The sequence below is a fragment of the Haliaeetus leucocephalus genome, unplaced genomic scaffold (assembly GCF_000737465.1).
Source record: "Haliaeetus leucocephalus isolate CR32 unplaced genomic scaffold, Haliaeetus_leucocephalus-4.0 Scaffold577, whole genome shotgun sequence".
Taxonomy (NCBI): domain Eukaryota; kingdom Metazoa; phylum Chordata; class Aves; order Accipitriformes; family Accipitridae; genus Haliaeetus; species Haliaeetus leucocephalus.
This window is the reverse complement of record NW_010973013.1, coordinates 3,846,300-3,870,539: the sequence shown is the minus strand read 5'-3', so window position 1 is coordinate 3,870,539 and position 24,240 is coordinate 3,846,300. Positions and strand designations below refer to the sequence as shown.

General features: G+C 39.8%; 1 protein-coding gene across 1 annotated transcript; it reads right to left on the bottom strand.

Annotated features, from left to right (window-relative positions):
• Positions 1 to 3,768: 3,768 nt before the first annotated feature.
• On the bottom strand, positions 3,769 to 15,925 carry GTF2A1L (general transcription factor IIA, 1-like). Its single transcript, XM_010577776.1, has 9 exons — positions 15,905 to 15,925; positions 13,774 to 13,875; positions 13,351 to 13,474; positions 11,665 to 11,720; positions 10,348 to 10,441; positions 8,445 to 9,046; positions 6,627 to 6,923; positions 5,803 to 5,892; positions 3,769 to 3,876 (listed from the first exon to the last, which is right to left on the bottom strand). Exons 1-9 carry the CDS (start codon positions 15,923 to 15,925, stop codon positions 3,769 to 3,771), a joined length of 1,494 nt encoding a protein of 497 aa, XP_010576078.1.
• Between the last annotated feature and the right edge of the window lie 8,315 nt (positions 15,926 to 24,240).

Genomic DNA, 24,240 nt, shown 5'->3' with positions numbered 1-24,240 from the left:
GCTTCCTGTCCACCTACCACATAACATTATCAGGAAACTACATGAAAGAGAAATGAGTTAGAAATAGTGATGACTGATAGTACCTGCCTTACTTCTTTGCTGTTACCTAAGCAGCATTGTGTGAGATCTGTGGGCATTTTTCTTTTTGTACCTGCTGTAAGTTGAGTGAAATCTACCATTTAGGAAAAAATTGCTGGTTTTAAAAAAAAAAAAAAAAGGAAGGAAAAAACCCACAAACAATAGAAGTAATTTATATACTTCAAGTTTTTCTATACACAAAAGTGAGCAAATAAATAAAAGCAACGGTTTGATAGATTTAGATTCATGCTAAAGCTTCTCATACAAGTTACACTTGTTATTCTATCTCACTATTTCTGGTAAACTTACCTTCTTTCAGGTGTAAAGTTTTAGACAGCCATTTACTGAAGTATCTTCAATGGCCATAACTGGTATTACACACCTCTTCCCATCACATCTGCAGCAATGTGTTTGTTAAACTGTAAGAAGGGGCAATCAAAAGCTTTAATATGGTAAACTATTCAGATCAAAAACATTCTGATCTGATTACTGCTCAACTCATAGGCTACAGTAATTAGCTAACCAAGCTTACATTTTAATAAGAAACATTTTTTCCAGTATAAAAATTCCTGACCTCAGATACTTTTAGTTGTAAATGTCTTATTCAAAGCTGTAAGTCTTTGCCAAGGTTCATTCAAGAACACTGGAAACAAAATATAGGGCAATTCTTGTATGCTTAGATGGAAGAAAATGAAAGTCGGTCCTACTGCAGGAGTCCCAAGAGACAGTCCATAGCTCTGGCCTGGGAAAACCACTGCAAGCACTTCCAAGGAATATCCACAGTGTAGTTTGGAGGGAGCCAGAAGATCTGCAGCGTTATGAATTCAGTAGCCATTTTCTCAAATATGGGAAGGGTTGAGATAGCGAGAGCAAAACCCTACTCTAATCCCTAAAGCTTCTATAATTGATAGCTCAGGAAGGCACTGGAGAGACCCCACATCAAGGTTCCTTCATATTGAGGTGCTGGGTTAGAAAATGCAACTAAATGAAAAGCCAGGGGATGCTTGATGGTGTAGCTAAGCCATCTTCAGCATCCCTTTTGATGCAGGCCAGCTCTGACCAGGAGTAACAGCCAGCTATGCATACTGTCAGCAAAGCTTCAGGAGGAAAGATGGCAAACAGCCCTTTGAGATTTTATTTGCTGATAGTACATGTGATTTGTGAAAAAGCAAAAGAGGATGAAAAAATACCACCAGTGCCCAACTTGTAAAACGTACAAGAAATTTGGGAAGCAAGAGACCACTGTTAAAAAAATACTTCTAATCCCAAATGTGCAGTCTATATAATCAATACCATACTTGGACTGCACAGAGGTTGCAGCAAGCTGTCATAAAAATTAACTTGCAAAACTTCAAAGCATAAGAAGTGTTTCAAGAATGGAATAAAAAGGCAGATGAAGCTAACAGGTAGAAGGTATGTAGTATGAATTAGTAAAGCTTAGAAGAGATAAGGGGTCAGAATTCCTACTCTAATACTTTTTCCCCCCCCACACATCTCAGCACCCATTCATGGAGGAACAAAGTCTGAAAAGGGCCAGGGAGAGAGAAGATAGGCAGTTGTAAGGATGCTCAGAGCTCCAACTCCTCACCTTCATGTGGAGGCAATTTTTAACACCACAAGCAGAAAGATGCAGCAAAGAGGAAAAACCTGCCCAGCTTTAAAACTAGCTAAAAAATTAGGTACTCTTTAGCCACTTCATTTTAGAGTGACTAGCAAAAACAGGTCCTATTATCAGACACAACATTCAGAAACTGCATGGTGCTTAGCGAATGGTGCATATCCAGTCACGTCCCATGGATTCCTATGCCGTGCTACCTCTGCTTCCAGTCTTTTCTGAACCATCGCTATGCTGCCCAAGTTGAAGATGGTCCCACAGTTCATAATGTACACATTTATGGAGCATGAACACCTCAGAGCCTGTGAGAGCATGCTGAAATCTAAAAGCATCTATCATGTGGTAACAGCTGCATTTCCTGTGCATTTATGGGTCTGAAGTTAGCACCAGTGCAGCTACAAGTCAGCTGAATGGGGAAAAATCATACACTGTAATATTTTAACTGTCTCTGAATACACAGTTCTTCACATCCCAGCAGCAGTATCTATTAAAGACAAAAGAAATGACACTGAACTAGAAGGCCTGACCTGAGCGTGGCCTGTCTTCGATACTGGACAGCAGCACATATGTTAAAAAAAAAAAAAAAGGCACGCAAGAAACTTAATAGTTGTTAAAAACCTACCTCCTGAGAGAAGCATCTCTATTGTTTATGCCATCAGAACAAGGGTTTGTACCATTATGAACAAGGGTTGGTTTTCTCCCGCCCCCATTTCTTCTATATATTCCTTCTCTCCAACTCCCCCCCCCCTTTCTTTTCCTTCTCATCTCAAGGCCTCCGCATCCTCCAGGGAGTAGAGATAAGAGATAACCAAAATGTCTCATGATGTCTTCTTTTAGCAGACATAAAAGCAGCCACCAGGAGGGAGGGGTGCCATATGCTTACGTGTAGCACTGCCCTTCCTAGCAGGATTATCCTGTTCTGAGTCAGCCTGGCTGAGGCTTTACCATTTAGTTTCCAATATTGCCCTACAGGGAACAGGAGCTAGCCAGGGAAAAGCTGCAGCTCTGAAAGGCTAGGGCCCAGACCTGTGGGCGCAGACCTTTTTTGACCTCTGTTTCTAGAGGAACAAACAAAAAGCTAACATTGAGGACTGCTGGGAATTCAGTTCTCATGGCAGAGTGAGCTACTGTCACATGCATGGCTTGTACACATTTCTCTAAGCAAAGTTTGTATTTAGGGAACACAAAAACAACTCTCTACTAGAAATGTATGAGATGACATTTTATTATTATGCACAATTTGTATCATTCACAGCTTACTGGTCTGTAGTCCCAGAATGTAGTAGATATGTACAGAAGCAAACTCAAATGACTTTGCACTGACAGTGAAAATAAATCACATTTTCATGTTAAATCACACTATTCATTGCATCTCAGTAGAATAAGGGTACAGAATAAACAATAATAATTCTTATGTATTGAGAGCTCAAGGGTCTTCTACCCACATTTTCTGACTGCATCTGAAGTGCCTGCCTTCAAGCTGAAGTCAAAAAGCCAAGAAGCAACAACAAAAAGCAAGGAAAGAAGGAAAGGGAAGACAGAAATACACAGCTGAAACAGCCACAGGTTTCAGACTTGCATAGATGTTGCTCTTTTTTTTTCTCTTCTAAATTCAGCAGCCTTTGGAAAAAAAAAAATACATGGTATTACCAACAACTGTGTAGTTTTATATTTCAAGTCATACGTTAGCTCTTATTTTAAAAAGTGGAAAGAAACCCAAAAGAACTGAAATTTACTTAAATATAGTCACTTAGTATTCCATGATTTTCTTGAATTACTAACATATTCAACATTTCAGTCTTTAAAGCTATTCATTCCAATTATTTTTCTTGGGTAGAAAAGTAATGAAATAACCGGAAAAGAACAGCAGACAGCTGAGTAGCTAACAATACAGTGTTCTAGTTTGCATGTATTAACAACACTAATTTTGCATATTTTTATCACAGCTTTGTTGTTTTGTTGGTTTGTTTTGGGTTTTCTTTTTTTTATGGCAAAGCAATGGAAGTCTAGTTGTTTCATAGACAGTTCATAAGGGAATAATGCCACAGTCTTAAAGTACATACTTCAGTGAGGTTTCACCACTCTGCATCTCCAATGGCTTTTGCAAAAACATGGTCTTTACCCTCAAAGGACATCACTCCATCTTTTAAGTAGAACTTCCATTTGTTCTTACTTCGATGTATCTGATGAAAAAAAATAAATCAATTCCCCCCACCCCCCCAGTATATTAGAGCATCCATTACAAAAAAAAAGTTTAAGCACAACTTGCTTTACAAACCTCGTTTTTCTTTTAAAATCCTGAGAGTCCAAAACATGTGAAACACTGCCACTGAACACACCACAAATATTCAGAGCCAGTAGATTTCAGCTGAATGAATTTCCTGCCCTCTGAAAGGAACAACCTCCTGAATCTTAGCATACCCCCCCCACCCCCCAAAAAAAAATAAAAAAGCACCAAGATAGCTGTGTGACAGCTCAACACCAGCAGGAAAACAAGACAATAATGGAGCAATTTCATGAGTGTATCAGTCCCAAAATATACTGCACCTGACAAACAAGAATGGCTTAACTGAAATGCAGTGGTTTCCTTCTCCCATACACACTGCAAAGCAATATTGTGTGCGCAGAGATGTTAGGATAAGGCTAAAAGCAAAACCTTGCTAAAAAGCAAATACTGCCATACCAAATCATAAGAAAGAATTTGCATATTTTGTTTCTGTTTAAAGGCCTGCAAAAATTTATACCACAGAAAGTTTTTGTTTAATACTAAAAGAAGGAATTTTAAACTTCTCTAGAAAATTCCATGGATTTTAAGCATCAGTCTATTTTCAAGTCCAGAAAGAAAAAGGAAAGAAAAAACAAAAGAAACAGGACAGTAATTTTGCCAACAGTATTCTTTTGTAGGTAACAAGGTAATTTAATAGATAACTATTTCCATCTACTTTCTACTAGGCCTGCATGTTTTATTAAGTCTATATAGGAAAGGGGAAGTTACCAACATCTTCCCCCAACTTCTGTAACTGTTAATTTCTAATAACATCTGATCTTAAATTTTGTATAAGGCATGCCCAATGCTGAACTTGCTATTAGTTTTTTAAAATTTTCAGCCAATTTCTCATCTTACTACAGACAAAACTTGCTGTAGGTAACAATATCCACTACCTATAGCATCTGTAATGTCAAACTGAGTTACAAAGCTTCAAAACTTTGTGTACCTTTTCAATACGATACAGATACCATGGTTTAATTTCAGATGCGTTTTCTACATGCATCCCTATAACTACATTTTCCTAAATAACTAGTTTCAAAAACACACAATCTGTTAACACTTCAGTAAAGACAACTTTCTGAGCAGCTCACCATTTCCTAAAGCACATACATTGTTAAGTCAGGCCCAGTTGAACACACACAAAAACTTATCACTAGTCACTTTTGAAAGAATAAAAGCCAAGGCACATTATTAAGCAAAGTATAGACATATTTTTCCATAATTGTTTCAAAATAAAATATGCACTTTGTTTTGTTAACTTCAAAACTACTGACATATAAGTGTCCAAAACCATACAGAGTTAGAAGTACTTAATATGATCTTCATTTTAATGTTTAAAATTCAACCTTATTTTAATTCTTGAAGGAGGCCCTTAACAACTGTTTTGTTTTTCAGACACAACAGAATTCTGGTAGGAAAATCTCTCAGTAAGCACTTCAAAGACAAAAAACGTAAAAGCAAGCACACACACTCCTCTTTCTCTTACCCATTTCAAAAGTCTTAATTCATGGCTGAAAATGCATACCTACAACCATGGAGCTGTCGATATTACTTAAAAGTTAAGGAAATGCATAAGCTTTTGCAGCTTTACAAATCTCAATTTGCAAGATTTCGTCCCCTTTCCTTTTCCTTTAATAGGCCACTATGAACCCACTGATTATCCTCATTTCAGAAAACAGCAGGTAAGTCTTCAGACTACTGTCAGCTAAACACATCATTTAAACACTCAATTATTACAGCATTAGATTTTCTTTAAAAGGCGCTAACAGTAGACCAGACATGGATTTGCTGACTATTATTCAGAATGATTAAGGAACAAAGATAAAACTGTATACTGTACCTTGTCATACTGACAAACTATCACATTGTCAATATCAAACAAGTCTGGAGTGTCCTGTTCACTGACATCATCACCAGAATTTAAGGGGTCCTAGAGATTAAAATTGTATTTTATACATTCTTTCAGAATAGCATTGAATATACTTGACATTAAACACACCTAGAACAATAAAGGTTACCATTGCAAAAATCAAGACCTAGAGGCTATGAAGACCATGTTGCACAAAGCTTATTTATATGCATCTTTACATGCTTACATTCTCAAAACCAAAAACAACCTAAACAAAAACACAGGTCAAAAAGCAAGACTGCTAACTGACAAAGCTGACCCCAGTAACTGGAATGCTAAGCAACTGGTATTTATTTGAAGTCAGATGCTACAAGTTGATTCTCTTGTGACTCTCTAGGATACAGGATCGCACATCTTTAAGCCTTTTCCTAAAAAACATACATACTTCTATCACATTGCTCTTTTCTTTCTAATCCCCTGTGGTCCTTTAGAAGGAAAAGAAACCTAGATTTGTACCCTGACCTTAAATAAAAAGCAGAACTCCATTCCACTGAGGCCAGTTTTACCACAGCACTTCAATTCTGGTAATTAAGAATTTTAATTCATCCAATCTCAACATCTCTTTCATTTGTCCATGCTCCTCATAACGAGTTCTCAAGTAATTTCTCAGCAGTACCTCCCATCTCAAGAGGTATGTAACTTCACTACGCATTCTCTGCATTAAACGTACCATGAATTGTTCTGGGTCCAACAATTCAACAGTTAAGATAGATACACTATTGTAGTGTACTTCACAAGGCTTAAAAGTAAATTACCTCCTCAACTATATCCATTTGGGGATCCTCATTATCACCACCACTGCTGCTAGACTCCGTGTTTGAAATAATGTCACATTTTTCATCATCGTCTTCCTCATCCTCATCCTCCAGAACTTTTAGATCCTCTGATTCAATAATGCCAATGAATTCATTCTCTTCCCTATCTTTTGTATGTGGTATTTCTTCCTTGGGAGAAACATCACCAGTACCATCTAGCTGAATTATGCCTTCAATGTCACTGCAGATATCCTTCTCTGATCGTAAATTAGATTCCATCTGCTCAGTAGGTTCCATCTGACAGGAATAAAAGAGACCAGAGACAGCTTGTGAATTAACACCACACAGCTTTCATTGTTCAGCACAAAGCCTGAGATTTTCGTTTAATAAAGCAACAAGATTGGGGCACTAAAATGAGAGTTTCAAATCCAGGCCTACTTGTAAACCCTGAGTACATTTGCAAATCTTGCTCTTACACCTAACTTTAAATGGAATCCATGCCAAATATTCCTCAGCAACATAGAAAGACATTTTCTTAGACTTTTCTTTAAACGCAATTGTACTCAAACAACTTTTTAAGAAGATCGAGCAGGCCTTTAGAATTTCTATTGCAAAGAAAACTCAAAAAAACAAAACAGAAAAAAGAGAAAAAAGGAAACAAGCTACTCCCCCACCCCCAAAAATAGCATTTTTCATTTTTGAAATAAAAGTTACGATGAACTCATCCCTCTCCCTCAACTCAGTTAAAATGCTTTGTTTAAGTAAGATATAAAAAGCTGAGAGAGACAGTTAATATTTCAGTACTTCAAGTTGCTGTTCATAAAAGTGCTAGAATTCCTAAACAGAGCGTTCACAGGAGCATAAAAGGGCTATAAGCTTTCAGCCATCTTCAGTTTCTCATTAAATCTTTATTGTAGCACTTAATTCACATCCACATACACTTTCTAGTTCAGGAAAATAACACTTTGTTTTGACCTTCCATTCTTCCTACAGACAGTCTTCATCATCCTGCCATCAAAGTTCAGATGAGCAACATAACAAGCTTTCTATTCACAGTCATCTGTCATTAAATTTTCATTTAATAAATTTGCCTCAATCAAATATAAGTGCTCCAACTCAAAGCCAGCAAGCCAGCCTGAACTTTAAAACACCTGCAAATAATTTCTGGAACGAAAATTAGACAAGGTCAAGAAAGTGGCCTGATAATTAAAATCATTCAAGTTTCCCACACAGCTCTAGCTGAATTCTAGTTTATTCGGGATTTTTTCCTAAGGAAATACATTTCCTTGCTGCAGATTTTCACTTATCAAATCTGACTGTTAGTACTCAATATGCATTCTCAATGCAAGTTAAATGCTCTTCCCACATTACAAGTTAAAACTAATCCCAGCTGACACTGCAAAAGCAATTTGCCCACAACTGGCCAGTACCCACATGCAGATTCAGAGTCAGAATGACATGGAAGTTTCTCAAAGGGTCATTCATGTCTGCTCAGTTGCAAAAAAAAGAAAACTATTATCCCCCAAAATAGTCACCAAGTCTAATATGTACCCATTATTCTCTTAGCATTTTTTAGATTGACATTCTCTTCAATCCCAGCATTTCAGCAATATTTGTGACAAATTCTTAATGTAAAAATAAGCATTCAGCTACTGCTATTCAAAACAAGCTCAAGAATGAACTCTGAAATTATAATAATTTTTATTATTATAATTGAGGTGCTACTCGTCACTTACAGATGTCTTTGATCACATCTCTTATGATAGTTCAAACAACCAACAGATGTATTTTCACCAGCTGAGAAATAAAAGGTCTTACCTTGTCAGAGGAAGCAACGCTGTCCCGATCTTTCAGAACAGCGTTATCATCCAAACTTTTGCCCATGATAATCAGGTCAATGATATCATCAGACACCTGCTGTTGCACCAACTCCTGAGGCTCAATGTTTAACGGCCCCTCCGCATCCAGCAGAACACTGCTCGAGCTGTTTGCCAAGGATTCAGCGAGAGAAAACCCTTCAGAGGATTCTGGAGTAAACACAGCTGTGTGAAGATTGCTGTGCTGCGATTTTTCTGTTGAGTCTGCACACTGATTCAACACTGCATTAGTTGCAAGCTGCTGCTGACTCACAGAAGGCTGCTGGGCCAATGTAGTATTGGCGGAGTTCTCCAGGTGGGTTTTTTCCACGACATTTGGTTGAAATACCATGGTCTGTTGGACAGCAGTCTCCTGGGGTTGCAATGTTTCAGCAGCTGCCTGGGCAGAAGATGCATTCACCTGTGCAACACCAGCAACGCTGGCTTGCAGAACTGAAGGTTGACCAAGGGGCTGAAATATCTGCTGAACAGGATGATGTAGAACACTTGCATCTCCCGAGCCCTGTGTAACCATAACAGGCACATTTACTTTATAAAGATGCCCTACAAAGAGAAGAGTTAAAAACTGCTTCAGCAGGTTAAACTACAGGTTCATCCAGGCCACTGTCCTATTACCACTAATAACCAATAGCAAACACTCAGGCAAACTACAAGAAACAGGATGTTTACAAAGCAGTACTTTCCCAAGCACAATTTCAGCCTTTGAAAATTGAGCTTTCGGAGGCTTTTGGAGTCAGAGCTTCCACCCAGACCATCATGTTTAATACCCCTTTTGGGGTTTAGCCTCCACAATGCCCTGTGGCAGTAAGTTCAATAATTTAATTACATACTGGATTTAAAAAAAAAAAAAAAAAAAATTAAAAAAATCCTGGCTTGAATTTGTTTCCATGTCATTTCAGAAACTAAGGAATACAAAATGAAGCAGTAAACTATTCCATATCTACAGGGACAGTTCACTCCTTTTAAGGAACTTTAGGTATCTCCTCTGAAAAAAATGCCTAGTTTAGTTAAAAAAAAAAAAAAAAAAGACTCCTAGTTTATCTATCCTCTCATTGTATGAGAACCACTCCACATACTGAATCCTTAAGGTTGTTATTATCAGTGTTAGAATTAAGATGCCAGAGCTAAGTTCCCAATTTCATTTAATTATTCTTTTCCCCCATACACATGCTTACACACACAGAGTCACTGGTACTAGCCTTTAGATCTCAAAACCTTAGGAGTTATACCTGAGACAGATACCTAGTGACATTAGTTCTCATCAAAGAACAGCTGTTGGAGGAAAGAGTCAATCTATGACTGAAATAAGCCTTCCACTCATCACACCCGAAGCAGTACAAGCACATTTTTGTACAAGCAGTACAAGCACATTTTTGTACAAGCAGTACAGGCAGCAGTTTTATCAGCAAAAGAGTGTGAGCAAAAAGGTTAACAGATGGTTGGATTTTATTTGAATAAGAAATCGATTTGATTCTGAAGCACCAGAAAGTCTTCACTTTTTTAAAACATGGAAGATTGTGCCTCGTATGCGAGAAGGAGATACCTATGTCTGGACTGACAAAGAAACACATTTGCAAACATTGTAAAACAAAAAAATGGCATCACCTGGCAGCCCATGTTAACTGATCTTGCAAGTGTACACAACTGACACACTAACTACTCGATGTAATTACTTCCCCCACGAAGCAATTACAAACACAAACTACAAAGGAAGAGGAGGATAACTGGCTCTACCCACCTATACTTTAACTTCACATGTTTTATCTACTGTACTCGGGACCATCTTTCAATATCCACATACAGTCAATGCACTGTAGCATTTTACATCTCCTCTTTAGTCTTACCAGATGCTGTCTGTAGTGTCATTCCAGCTGGTACGTGTATAGGATAAGCAACACCCGAAGAAAGAGTAAGAGTTGCACCCGCTCGTGAAGCACCCTAGATACACAAGAGCTTTATTAACAAATAGTGCATACTTTATCTCCAAGGGCCCTAAATGTCACACATAACATATCCAGCTGAAACATGAACGAGGGCTTTTTTGCAATCATCTTTACTGAAGAGTTGCTTCATACTTCTGAGATTTAGACAGATAAAGAGTATTTTCCATTGACAGGATAATGACTTGCCTGAAGTGTTTCCTATTTTCCTGTTATCACATTCCCTTTTTGTTAACAGAACACTTTTCTGTACCCCCTCAATGTACACACCATCCAGAAAGGCATTTTTTCCACTCAGAGCCACTTTTAGCTAAGCTTATGCATTACTCCACACAGCAGACTCCTTGCCTAGACCTATGAAGTCCCTCCACATTCTCTTTTTCTCCTGGAAAGCAAAGAGTTGGATATGCAGCTCCCTTTGAAACTAACTGTTCCAGAGAAATAAAAATTTTACAATCAGGAAACTTGCATGTTACACAAACATCTTCCCAATATTATATTTCAGCTTGGTAAGCTAGTTAGCTTGAGGCTCAGGAGGCACTCAATAAGTTCATCAAGCTCTGACAATTAATAGCCCCTCCCCAAACAAATTTTGCCACACCCAGAGTTCAGAACCTGTCAACTCTAAAAACACTCATTTTCTTCCAGATTATTTCTATGCCTCACAGATAATGGTGCTCCCAGCTTCACTAGTGCTAGCATTTTCCAACCATGCATTATTTTAACACCCAGTAATAAAAAAAGAAAAAAACCAGATCTGTAGTTGGGCATTTCCACACTTCCATCCTACGGGCTGAATACATGCAGCCATGTCTTCCAACACACTTCTGGCTGTACTGCTTGCAAAAGCAACTGGTAGATCTCTATCTTTTTCACTGCTCAAACAGAAGCAGCAGAGTTACAGCTGTCCCTCTGCAGACTCTTAATTTTTGTAAGGTTTTCAGGAAAAAAAATGAAAAAAAGGGGGCTAGAAGTAACAACAGAGTTTCTTGATTCTCTCTCAGCAGGACTCCTGCTCCCTTGCCTACTATACCATATTGGACAGATGAAACTGTCAAAAGAAATGCTATTTTTTCAGTCCCTAAATGCTGTCCTAAAGCATCTACACATAGAAAATATTTAATACATGTCTCCCCTTAAGCCTATTAACAACTGACAAACTTAATCATTTAGAATTCAGAATAATCAAAATTGAAATAAAATGTCACTACAGCTACATACCAGGTCTGCTGCTGTCAAGTGCTGAAAACTTCTGCCAGTTGGGATGACTAGAGAAGCTATAAAAAAAAAAAGCCACTTTACAAAAGACATTAATTTCTTAGACACAGTTAATCTTTCAGTAATTTACAGCAAGCACTGCTGAAACTAAAGCAATCTAACTTCAGTTCATACTCATTAGATCAACAAACAAGTGAGCACATCTAGATAAGGCTCTTGAATATACTTCTCTTTATGTTGCTTCAAGCTTATGCTGTACTCAGTGGGGAGAGGTTATACCCCAAATTTATAAAACTTACATTTTGTTAAAAGCCAGTCTTGGAGATTTTTGTTTGTTTTAAAAATATTTCTATTTAATTATTTGATCCGTTTAAGTTGCACTGCAGAAATTAAGCATGCCATTTCTATTTATTACATCAGCTAGGAGGACAAATGTGCAATGCTACCATTTTAACGCAACCACTAACATACATGTAAAATGTACTGCCTTGTAAACATAAGGAAAACGTGCAAGTATTTTTCTGCACCACAGCAAATCCAATGGTGCTAACAGTAGGAACAGTAGGGTGGGATTTTCAAAAGCACTCAATCCTGACTTCAGTGAGAGAAGATAAGCTGAAGGAAAAACTTTCCCGGGCTTCAGGAAGCAAACAATTTAGGTAGCCCTAACTACTTTGAAAATCTCTAGCCATAGGACAACTCGAACCCCATTTAAAAAAAAAAAAAAAGTTCATTGGCTTCAACAGATCATTTTGCCTTAGTATTGCCCTTCCAAAACTTAGGAGTAACAAGGTAAAGCTCATTAAATATAAAGCCTCCAACAGCAAACAAACCCAAAAGTATATTCCCTTTAACCACATGGAATAAATAAAGCATCTGGCTCTAAAACTATACCATTCAACTATGAAGACTGTAAAAAAAAAAAAAACAGATGAAGAGTGCCTGCCCAACCCCAAAGTGTACTACGACACAGACTTTCATTAAATCATCTCATATGTTTTTTGTCCTTTATGGGAAAAGGTCCTAATGGCCTCTCCCATTCGGAGAAGCCTCAGCTGAGCATTACAATCTACCATAACATTATCACAGTGGTCAGCTAGACTTAATTGAGAAGAATATGTCCTGATGTCAGAGGCTGTGTGAAAGTCAAGTACTTCTCTCCAATGGGAATACTGCTTTTAGGAAAACTAACTGCAAGACAAACGAAAAAACTCTCCCAAAGATCCCACTCTTCTGTTTGAGCAGGGGATTACATTTTAACAAGTGCAGAACCAGATTAAACTCCAACGTGACAGCAGAGTTGCATGGCACAAACATGCTATATAACCTCTGCACACATCATGCCACGCATTAAAAGGGGAAGTGAAAGCTTAACACTACTGGTAAATTTGCAATTGAAGGGCTACACTTCTGGACTGCACACAAAAAGGCTAAAATTCTCTTCATGTTTTGCTACTGGAAATAAGCAGCAGATCAAGACTCTGTAGACATAACTGCATTAGTTTATCAAAGTTTAATTCAAAGTTTATTAGTCTAATTCTGCTTTTAAATAATTACTATTCCCCATCATGCTAGATATATACATAAACATTGCAAACCAAGATTATTGCAGCACCTTCAAGTCTTCCAGAAAGATTCTTGAATCACTGAGCTATTCTTAAATTGCATCTGTTGTGTTAAACATCTGACCTGCTGAAGCCTGCAGAACACGGTGAAAATTGTGCGGCAACTGCAGGGTAAACTGTGGAGAATGGTGGCTATATCTGAAGAAGCCTTCTGTTGCTCTAGACTGCATCACCTTGGTTTCCCAAAGCTGCAGAAAGATTATTATTAAGGTCAACAGATACTAGCTTTAAAAACAAACCACATCTAAAACAATAATCAGATATTCCTAGTTTTTCCAAGAGTAAATTGACTGATTCTATCCAATAAACATGGTAACAATCACTACTGAATTTCAACTTCCAGCAGCCCAACCCATCATTCGCAGGATATTTATAATTCTAAGTTAGGGCAAAAGTTTGCATGTTTTGGAGGGCAAAGAAAGGGATGGGTTTTTCTCAAAAGAAAAAAAATATACAACTTCAATTAATGCAGGGGAACCCAACAAACCTGCTTCAAGTCTTTCAGAACCTGTTCCTCTAAACCCTCTTCTGCAAAGAGTTCCCGTACACCTTCAATCACATCTTCAATAATGGACTTGTAGAGTTTAGGCTACATAAAAAAAAAAAACAAAATACTTTCAAGTTAAGATGAACATTAAATCATTTGAAATGACAGCACAAAGTCTAATCTCAGCTGCATACACTACTGTTACAAACTGAACAGTATGAAGACATCACTGTAATAGACTGAATACTCTGTCAAGTGCAAAGGTCTGCAAGTCCACTCATTCTTTTAACTCTGACATCCCTGGGAACAGACATCCCTGGAAAAATACTGGATTCAAGCCTCAAATTATTGGTTTCTGCAGGCTCCAGAAATGCTTAAGAAAATCCTAGAAACATTACAAAAACTATTGCTGTGCTGTATTTTCAAACAAGCATGCCTAAAATGTCAGTTTAAAACTGACATTTACCACTTACTATCTATCATTCTAGTGTCATCGCCCCTAACTTAAAGACCAACCAACAATACAAGCTACTAAAAATGAGATGTGCCAATTCTATCAGAAGCATAACGTAAGTAACCTGCAAGAAATCAGAGACTTTTTTTTTTTCATTGTGGTAATAGTCTGACGCTGTATAGTAGCTTAGCTGTGGAATTTTTAACACTACAGTTACCAATACGTATCATTCATCTTACAGTACAATAGGATTCCAACACAACATTTTATTCCTTCTTCTGCTCGTGTTGGTGATTAAATCCTAATCCTCCAGTCAGACCTGGACAACAGACACACACGAGCTTCAAGATTCATCCACTCAGATGCAAATGTAAGATAATAAACTTTTAGCAATTTAAAGCTTATTAATCTTGACTATCATTACCACCAGAATAGCCTACACAGGGTGAAAGATGAAGCTGAGATTTTCAGGAAACCTTAGAAGTTAAGATTCTGGGATATTAATTTACATTTTTCAAACTTAACATCACATTAGTATTTTACTGCTCTAAAGTTGTTCTAAACTGCAGAGGATAAACAATTTGTTTTAAAAAAACCTAGAAGTTATTAAAAAGTAACAAGTTATAATTTTGCAGAAAGCTATCAGCACAACACAGCACTACTTTAAAATAACCATACTCATGTATGATTTCTTATGGGAGGTTAGAGGTCTCCAAGAACTCTCCCAGCCCATTTCAGGATACTAGGAAGATGAGGAGGGGAAAAAAAAAAAATTTACTCTTGTACCACACTAAAAGACGTCAACTAGCCCGTACGTCAAATGCTTTGCCTTCATTGTTAATGCAGAAGAGAAACCAAATTTAAATCTTTCAACAAGCCCATTCCTCTCCCCAGGACTGCCAAGCTGTAATAAGTACAAATATTTATTATGCTATATAAAAACTGTACATGGCAACTGTAAAATTCAAACACTACATGCTTCCAAATTAGAGAAAAACGGTTACAGTGCAGACATTACTGTACTCCAGCTTTATCCCTTTACACACAGGCACTCCTTTGCCAGAACCAGGCCATCCCTGTTGGGAACTGCCAGCACCAGGCGCGAACAAACCCCAATTTTCTCTGCATACACTCGGGTGGCAGGGAGGGCCTTACCAACACCCCACCCCAGCAAAGCCAAAAGCAAGTTTTAAAGTGAAGCCTCTAAGGCTTCCCCGGGATTACTGTCACCTCAAGGACTATCTGAAGTCCCACCTAAGGAGAGGCAGCAGCAGATGAAACCCGGAGGGGAGTAAAGGCCGCCACAGTCCTCCCTGGCACCACTAAGCTTGCGCAGCCTCCCTCCGCACCCTGCGGCTACCCCCCTGCTCACGCCAAGCCCTCACACGATGCTTTTGCTCACAAAACGTTTTTAACACACAGACCAAAAGAGAAAAAAAAAAAAAAGAAAAAAACGGCTTTCGAAGTCACCCCTAGGCTTCCCTTGCCAGGGAACGGCCGGCGGCTCCCGGGGAACCTCCCGGGGGGAGGGGGAAGCCATTTCCCCGGCCCTCGCCCGGCCCCATCTTCTCCCTCCCGCGCTGAAGGGCAGCCGGACCTGGCCGGGCCGTTCGCAGCCCCCAAGGCGGGCGCCTCCAGCCCGGCCCAGCCCGGCCCGGCCTCGCCGCCGCCCCTCACCACGGGGTTAGCGTGAGCCATGGCGGCGGCCGCCATCAGCCCGCCCAACCGCCTTAAGGCGCCGTTGCCATGGGGACGCGGCCTACCCGCCGCCGGCCCCGACCGGGCCCTCCTCCGCCTTCCTGTGGCGGGCTCCCTGTTTTCCTCCCTGTGGAAAGGAGGTTTTGTCTGGAGAGCCGCAGCTGCCCCGCCGTGCGAAAATATTCCCAGGAAAGCTGGCTACAAACGCATATTCTTTTGCTCTAATAAACTCTGAAGTCATTATTACCTCATGAACAGGGAGATAGCTGAAGCTACCAGTTAAGTAGCAGCAATCTGGTACAACTATTCAAATTATTGCTTACATTTGCAGCAATCTGTTCATATGTTAATACAGAGATTTTCCAATTTAGCAGTTACTCATCTGGAAGAATGTTCATTAGTGTCATATACGTAGGAGAATATACACTTCGGTCTTTATACACCTTCCGTCCATACATGGATCAGTGATGACTGCGAGAACCTAGAAACATCACCTTCTCTTTTTCCTTTCTTTTTCCTGTCTTTTTCTATTTTTAGGTAGCTATGTAGTTACAGTGCTATTTGGCTTGTGAAGAGGAGACTCGCCCGTTAAGCTTTAATTTTTAAGGCTGACTTACACATCCTGAAAAGTGAAAGGATTTTAATGAAAATACCGCCAGACCCTTAATTATATAACTAGACTAACACCTACAAAAAAAAAAAAAAAAAGGCAGCAGCATCCATAATAATATTGTAAGTTGCATTTTCACGAGTGAGACAAATGCAATTTGCTGTTGAAGTTATTTTGCTCTGCAACAAAATATGTTTAATGACACTGTCTGGGTCTTGAATTAAACAGCAGTTGCATATTCAGCTGTTCTGTATGCCCTGCATCATCATGAGGAAAAGGCAAGCCATGTTGCTTTTCTTACAGAATAATTGAAATAATAAAACCCATTTTTTTAAAGCACAGTGCTCATTTGAAACTGTCTGGGATAGTGCATACCAAGAGCATCATTATTCTTCTCCTGTCTGGTTAGTCCTGTCGTGTTAGCAGAGATAGCGGGAAGAAGTTGCAGCCTTTAGGATCTCACTGAGCCCTGAAGGTTGCAGATGGTGATCCTGCAGCTGGCTGCGACTTAGTCTTCAGACAGATAAACCTGATGCAGAGCCGTCTACCTGCCAGCATACCGTACAGCACTTTAGAAAGGTGAAGATTTATAAATGAGTTCCCTGCTTTCTACCACCCTTTGTTTAGCTAGGGATTACAAAGTGCCTTGAAATTGGAACAACTTGTATGCCCAGCTTCAAAGAGAAAGAGAGGTTGAGGAGCTTCATACCAAAGGACTTCTTAGCCGCCTCAGATAGCGGTCGGGTTACTTCAGCTATGTCCACATGAAAATTTGCAGACCAAAGCAAATGAGCTTCACCTGCACTTCAGGTTGACGGCATGTCTCTGTATTTGCATATACCTAGCATATCCCACCAGCACAAGGCACTGTGGGCACACCTCATGTGTTGTAAATTATACCCTTTGTATTGCCAGGGAATACCAAAGCTCCTGTCACCAAGGTCAATGTGTCAGCTCCTTTCATGCAAGGGACAGCAGATTAAGCCTACTGATCATACACAGCTGTCTCTGAGGAGAAAGTAAAAACTGGGAATGGGAATACAACTTTCCAAACCGCACAGAGAGGTTGCAGAGGGTGCTTCCTGCTAACCAAGGCGCTTAAGCTTTCATCTGAGGTCTAGCAAGCAACGCACTTTATATAATTTCTTTTACAAATTCCTAGAGAACGTGTCTTTTCATCCAAGCGCTGTGAGCACTGTCAACTGAACAGCATGAGAAAGTCTGCTATACACTGAAAAAATTCAGTCTTCTCTGAGCAAGAAAAAAATATTAAAATATCTGTGAATAGCATTAATCATGCTGACTGGCTAGCTTTGATATTGGTCATCTTAACCTAGTATCAGTGTCCCGCAGTATAAAGTGCAACCCTGTAGTGATTTTCATGCTTATGGATTTTGTTAATATTTAACCCCTCTTTTAAGAGAAGAAACTGAGGCACAGACACACCAAATACCTTGCCCAAGCTCACAAATGGCAATTGGGAACAGCATCCAGGTTTCAACAGTCTTGGTTCAGCTGCCAATCGAGCTCTTCCCATTGCGATCTCTTTAACAGCTCACAGGAGTTTTAGAAGTCAGGCTATCGAAAAGATTAGCATGCTGTTCAAACCCTCCTGATTTTTCAGGGGTTTTGTCAGCATTTGGGATAGTGCTGCTTAAGGGCACCTCAAACATTCGTTTACTGGACAGGTTTTAATTTGTAATTATTTATACTCCTCTTGGTACATGATGTCTAGAGAAGATTTATTTTTGGATGATGAACCTTTATTAATCATTTAAAAAAAAAACGTTTTCAAATGCCTTCTTTCTAGAAACGGAGAGCCCTCAGCAAACTCAGATGCTTGGTAATGAATGCCCTCTTCTGTTTAAATCTAGTATTGCTGCTGTAGAGGAACATGGCTACTCAACCGCAGCACTGCAGAATTCTTTCTCAAGGCATATTTTGCAAATACCATCTTGCCTTTCTTTCTAAGTAAAAGCAATCATTCTTAGGAGGAACCGGTTGCAGAATCCAGGTAGTCCTCATGGAGATGCCTTGACACGGGCAGAACTGTAATATCATTTTAAAGATATTCTCTAACATGCTCCCTTTGTTTTCAGCTGTTGACTCACAGATATACTGCACTCTAGTCTCATAACCAATTTTATTAACAGCATGATTTTGTTATAAGCGCCATCATTTCTGTCAGAGTTCTGAGACAGGTAACACTGGAATCTGTGATTTGTTCCTCTTTCATTTATCATGTGTGACTCCTGGTTCTTCAAAGGCCTTTCCTTTTTTACCTGATTTAAACCACTTTATCAGAGGAACCATAGAAAGAGCTGTCCCTTAATTCAATTTAATGACAAATTTTCAGGACTTTGGGTGGTGTAAGAAGGGCTCTGACCTGTACAAACTGCTATATAAAAATGGCAGTCCTGATGGATTGAATATACTGAATAGTACTGTGTATCTCAGCTCCTTGATAAGCCAGGAGACTTGTGTAGTATAAGTAAGCCTAATTAAGGATGAAATAAGCCTAGCCTCTCCTAAATACTCACCCTAATACATATGCCTTATGTGGAGAGAAAACCTCGAAGGAAAACAGCACCCACCAGCCACTTCACTGTCCTTATTCTTGTCCCTGCTTTCTACCACACTCCTGCTGGTGCCCAGCTCAGCGCTCATCTCCTGTTCCCTCACCTTTGCTGTCTGCCTTTTTTTCCCTGGGTATGACGTACAGATGTTTATAGCACCCTCTTTCCCCAGAGAGACCCCAACCTCCTGCCCTGCATCCCCAAGAAGAGCCCCAGTCCAGCTACCTCCTCTTTTGTCTGCTGTCTTTGTCTTCCTCACTCTCCCAGTCCCTTCCCTGCCATGGTGTTTTATCCCTCCTTCATCAATGGTTGAAATCCCACTCCCTCCTCACCTGTCTGTAATTGCCACTTACCTGCTCCTGGGCTCCCCGGCTCCCGTGGGGAGGGACTAGTTACAGGGGCATGCAGAACCACACAGAGGCAGGGTGAAGTGGGAGTGTAAATGCCAGAAACATCATTTCTCCTTATTTGAATTAGCTGCTGGAAGTTCATAGTTGAGCAGACGATTGCAGAAGTCCAGCAGGTTTAGTGCAAAGTTAAATAAGAGCAGAGCAGCATGTTTTGGTCAAGGCCAATTTGCTCTAAGTTTGCATTTGGTAATTTGGAGAGGAATAAAGCTGAGCGACCACAGTAACCCCTTTCACCAGCAGTCAGTTTTGCAGCACCAGCCGTACCACTAAAATCATCCAGCAAGTGACTTTGAGAGACAGGTTGAAGCACAGCTTAGCAGTCAGATTCTCCTTTTTACTGCCTAATTGATACCAGTTTAGGTCTACTAAAGAATGACTCAGATGTATGGAGACTAACCTGCATTGCCATATTGGGTCTTGGAAGCATTTATGGGAGGATCTCGATATTTGCTCAAGGTCATCTTCCTGAGCTTCCCTTTCTGAGCAAACGTGGTTGGGCTCTGGCTGTCCTAATACTTGACAATTCAACTTTTCACTCTTCTTCCTCCTTGTCCCCCACCTCTACTTTTGTGTAGATCTACCTGAAGTAGATCTTCTGCACACCCCTTTTGACATAACCACACAATTAGCAGCAAAGATATTCAGTAATGGCTTTCCATGAAGGGGGCTAAAACAGCCTTTCACCTTTTCTCTCCAGGCAGTGGATGGCTCCCTCCATTTCAGATGAACAGTCATCTAAATCCTGGTGTCAGTACTTACATTTAGACAGTAAAATCTACTCAACATTACAGATGACTTGACAGATGAAGGTCCCTCCCTAGAGAGCAGTCCAACAAGGTTACAGTGGTAGCTTACCTCTGGGTATCATCAGACTAATGCCCAAGTTCTTGCTTTAAATCCTCCCTGTTCCACTGCTGGGTTTGTATTTGATATTTTTATTGCATCTCTTACAGCATGACTGTGTCATTGGTCCCTTGCATGAGCAAGATCTTCCTGTCTGGGAAGATAGGTTACCATTACCGACAGCTGTACAGATGTGTTGCAGGGATGCTCAAGACAGATGGAGCAAGTTCTTCTGCTTGGCGTGCAATGGCAGCACGTACTCTATGAAAGCAGGGCCAGCTGGACGGCACGGTGCTGCCCTGAGCTGTGGCATGCCACAAGCAGGCACCAGCTTGGCTTGTTCAGGTAGGGCACCTCTGACTGTGCCCCATCAGTCTCACAGCCACCTTGCTTGTGTCTCTGGTGGCTCTGCCCATGTCCCCCCTTCTTCAGCTGCTCCCGACTCTTCCTCCTCCTCCTTCCCACCCCAGGAGAGCACGCAGTTCATTTTTCCCCCCTGCGGCTACTTGCAACTTTGTTCTCAATACCTTCCCTTGAAGGCACTTCTCTGCATGGGTTCTGCGCCGTTTTTCTATTTCAGTCCCTTTTATAGGGAAACTTTTCACCTTGACTTAGAGAGGCAGCAGTTCTCCTTAGCCCTTGCAGACAAGCTCTGCCTGCTGCTCTTTCCTTCTGCCAACTCACTCCCTGCCTCCTCCCTCTTACCTCCGCTGCCAGTCACTCATTGTGGGTCTCTTCCACTCCCAGCACATCCTCGCTTCTGATTTTTTCCCCCCAGACTTCTATTGTTGACTATGGAAATGGAAGTGAAAGTTATTCTATATTAAACAGAAAAGACCATCACAATGCAATGTAATGCTAGACTGTACCTACCCACAACCAGCAATACCTAATCTCTGTGGCTTTTGTGGGATGGCAAAACAGAATTTGAGCCAATGCTTTTTCTTTTATTTCTACCGGTAAGGCTTCAGCAGGGAGTGTGAACATCACTTACGTGTTATGATTGTTATTGTAAAAAATTACAGGTTGTTTTTACTAAAGAAGGAACAGGGCTATAAAATAGCACAGACTAGGCATAGCACATACTAGGAACCGGTCTCAAAAATAAATGTTTTCATGTTTTTACTTGTAATCTAGAAATTTACCATCTTACTTTTTCATGTACCTGAATCATATTGTTCACTGATACTTTTAAACATTGCAAACTGTTTAAGCTCTGGAAGGGGTCTGTACTTCTATTAGACAACTGCTTTCCACATGCAGGTGCTCACTGAAGGACAGAACTCCAGTGAAGTGAAAATGGATGTTAACTGTATTTCCCAGTGTATCCCAGAATAGCTGACGGGTTTGCTACAGAGGCAGCAGCATAGGACAAATGGCATGGTTATTTTATACTTTAAGCCCATTCTTTGGATGCTGCCCCACAAACCCTTGCCTTATTCCACTATTTCCCCGCAGAGGTTTCACTATTTCCCTAGTAACAGCTCATTTCAAGAACAGGCTTTGAAATTTGTGAAAGTCTTAAACAGTTGTCGCTACATTATATTCAAATATCCCAGAGAGATCAGAGGAAGCACTCAACAGGAAAAAACATGGTATTCTTTGGCTTACTATTGTTATGCAAATAAGCCAGGAAAAGGGCCTGCCATAAATGATCATTAATGGAATATAGTACATTGTTCAGCTTTCAGCAACTAGCTTTATCTCAGACAAGGAGTGATGTCCCCCACTCACACACAGCCTAGAACTGCCCTTTCTAATAAACTGCAATACCTGATGATACAAGATCAACCAGTTAATTATAGTAAATGTAAAACAAGCTTGATAAATTTCTAGTGAGAGGACAAGAAACTGCTAGTTTGAAATACAACTTTATTTTTTTAATCAATATGCAATCTACAAAATGTTATTACAAGATTATCAGCATGATCTGTTTATACTTATACTGACGAAAGAACCAAACAAAATTATATTTTCCATTAAAAATAACAGCACTGCTTCAGAGTTATCAAAATTATAGCTAAGAACTACTAACTGCAGCAGTTAGTCACTGTGTTTAGTCAACAAAAAGACAAATAAATGTAAAATAGAGGTGTGGACACCAATACTGCAGCTAAGTCCATCAAGTAAAATAAATGCAACTAAAAGCAACATGTGAAAACACGTTTTCAGATGTAAAGTACTTTTGGACAATTAATACGGAATCTGAGGAAAAAAAGCAAGGAGCGTAAGGATGACAGAGGCTTGGCATCATGTTCAATGGAGTGCACCATCATCCTCATTTCTCAAGAGCTGCTACACAGGGGCAGCCAGACCATCGTTCCCAATCGCTGCAAAGCTTCAGCTTTGATGCCCAGTAACACCTCTTTTCCTCTCTTTTGTGCTCTTTTCTGGTTGGAATAAGCAAGCATTGCAGGTTGCTTACTTACTAGCATCAAGAATCTTCTACAGTGTTTTTTTTCTGCCCATTACCACTATTCATTCCTTTTTTTTTTTTTTTTTTTGCCTCTCGTTTATTCTTAGAGACTTTGATGCAGATCCCATTTTGTCAGTTAAAAGACTTCCATTGAGTTCAATGGGTGTTTGAATCCAAAATCACATCAAGTACCAGTTACCTACAGTAATACAATTAGTATGAGAAAGATGAATGCAAAGATAAAGTTTGTTGGTTTCAGCAAATACAACACTTTGTAAATAAGGCAAACACACTATAAAAATAGCTGTTCTCATTGATTTCGGTTTAAATTATAAAATATCCCAAACCCTTCTGGTCCTTTGTGAAGGAAACACAGATACTACCTAAATACTGCCCCGTAGTAAATGTTAACGAAGTGTCAGCATCTTAAGTGACCCAAACAGTTGGAAGCATTTCTGTGACTGCAGACGCTAGCTGTGGGAAGCAGAGATCAGATACATGTGAAACCTGGTTCCTCGCATGATGCCAATGTACCTCATGGGTTATTTAAAGCTGCAGTCCTTCTGCTAGTTGGACACTGAGCATCACAACAGCTTAAAGCAACTGTTCCTCATCTCCGTTCCCCTCCCAAAATTACAGTTAAGACTACTTATAGCCCAGATTTCTAAAGAATCAAAGCCAGTATGGTTACTCACTGTCACCTGCTGTAGCGCTCGTAGAAAATGTTAGCAAAGGGTCTTAAATATTGAGAATATTTGTTCAGTCGGTTATACTCAAGGACGTCAGACAATGCAGAAGAAAGGGGAAGCCAGAGTGCTTCTGCTTTGGCATGTTGCAATAGAATAGGAAGTTAGAATTTGATGGGGGGAAAAAGAGTTAGACAACCCAAACTTTCTTTCACTAAACTATAGCCTGTTTTTAAATATTCTGACAGCGAGGCATACAAACATCAGTTTGAGACTGTACAGGGTAATTATTCAGCCTTAGGCTGCACTAATTGTCAGGTTTAAACTGAAAGCCATGCATTAAACAGAGTAACTTTCTTTCAGTGTGGCAATATTTCTGTGGAATTAATTCCCTGTGATCCTGATCCAATTCCGATTAAAGTTAATGGCAAGTCTTGCAGGCCTCAGATGGAAATCCAAGAGTCTGCAATATAGATAAAGCTGTAGCTTGACCCTTTTATGTTAATGAGTTCAGTAAGGCTGAATGATCATTTGCACCATACCAGATATAATACAGACACACTAGCTGGAAAGATGACTTGTAATGTGGCTGTTCATCACTTAGGCCATTCAAGACAATAGCTCGTATCTTGAGGGGTCAACACTACATGGGCTTCTTAAATACATCCTGAGATGCAGCAGACACCTGACAGAAGAAAAGCAGCCGTTGCTTCTGCAGGACCCGTACCACCACCAGGTACCGAATGCTCAGGAGATGAGTGTTGCAAATGGGGA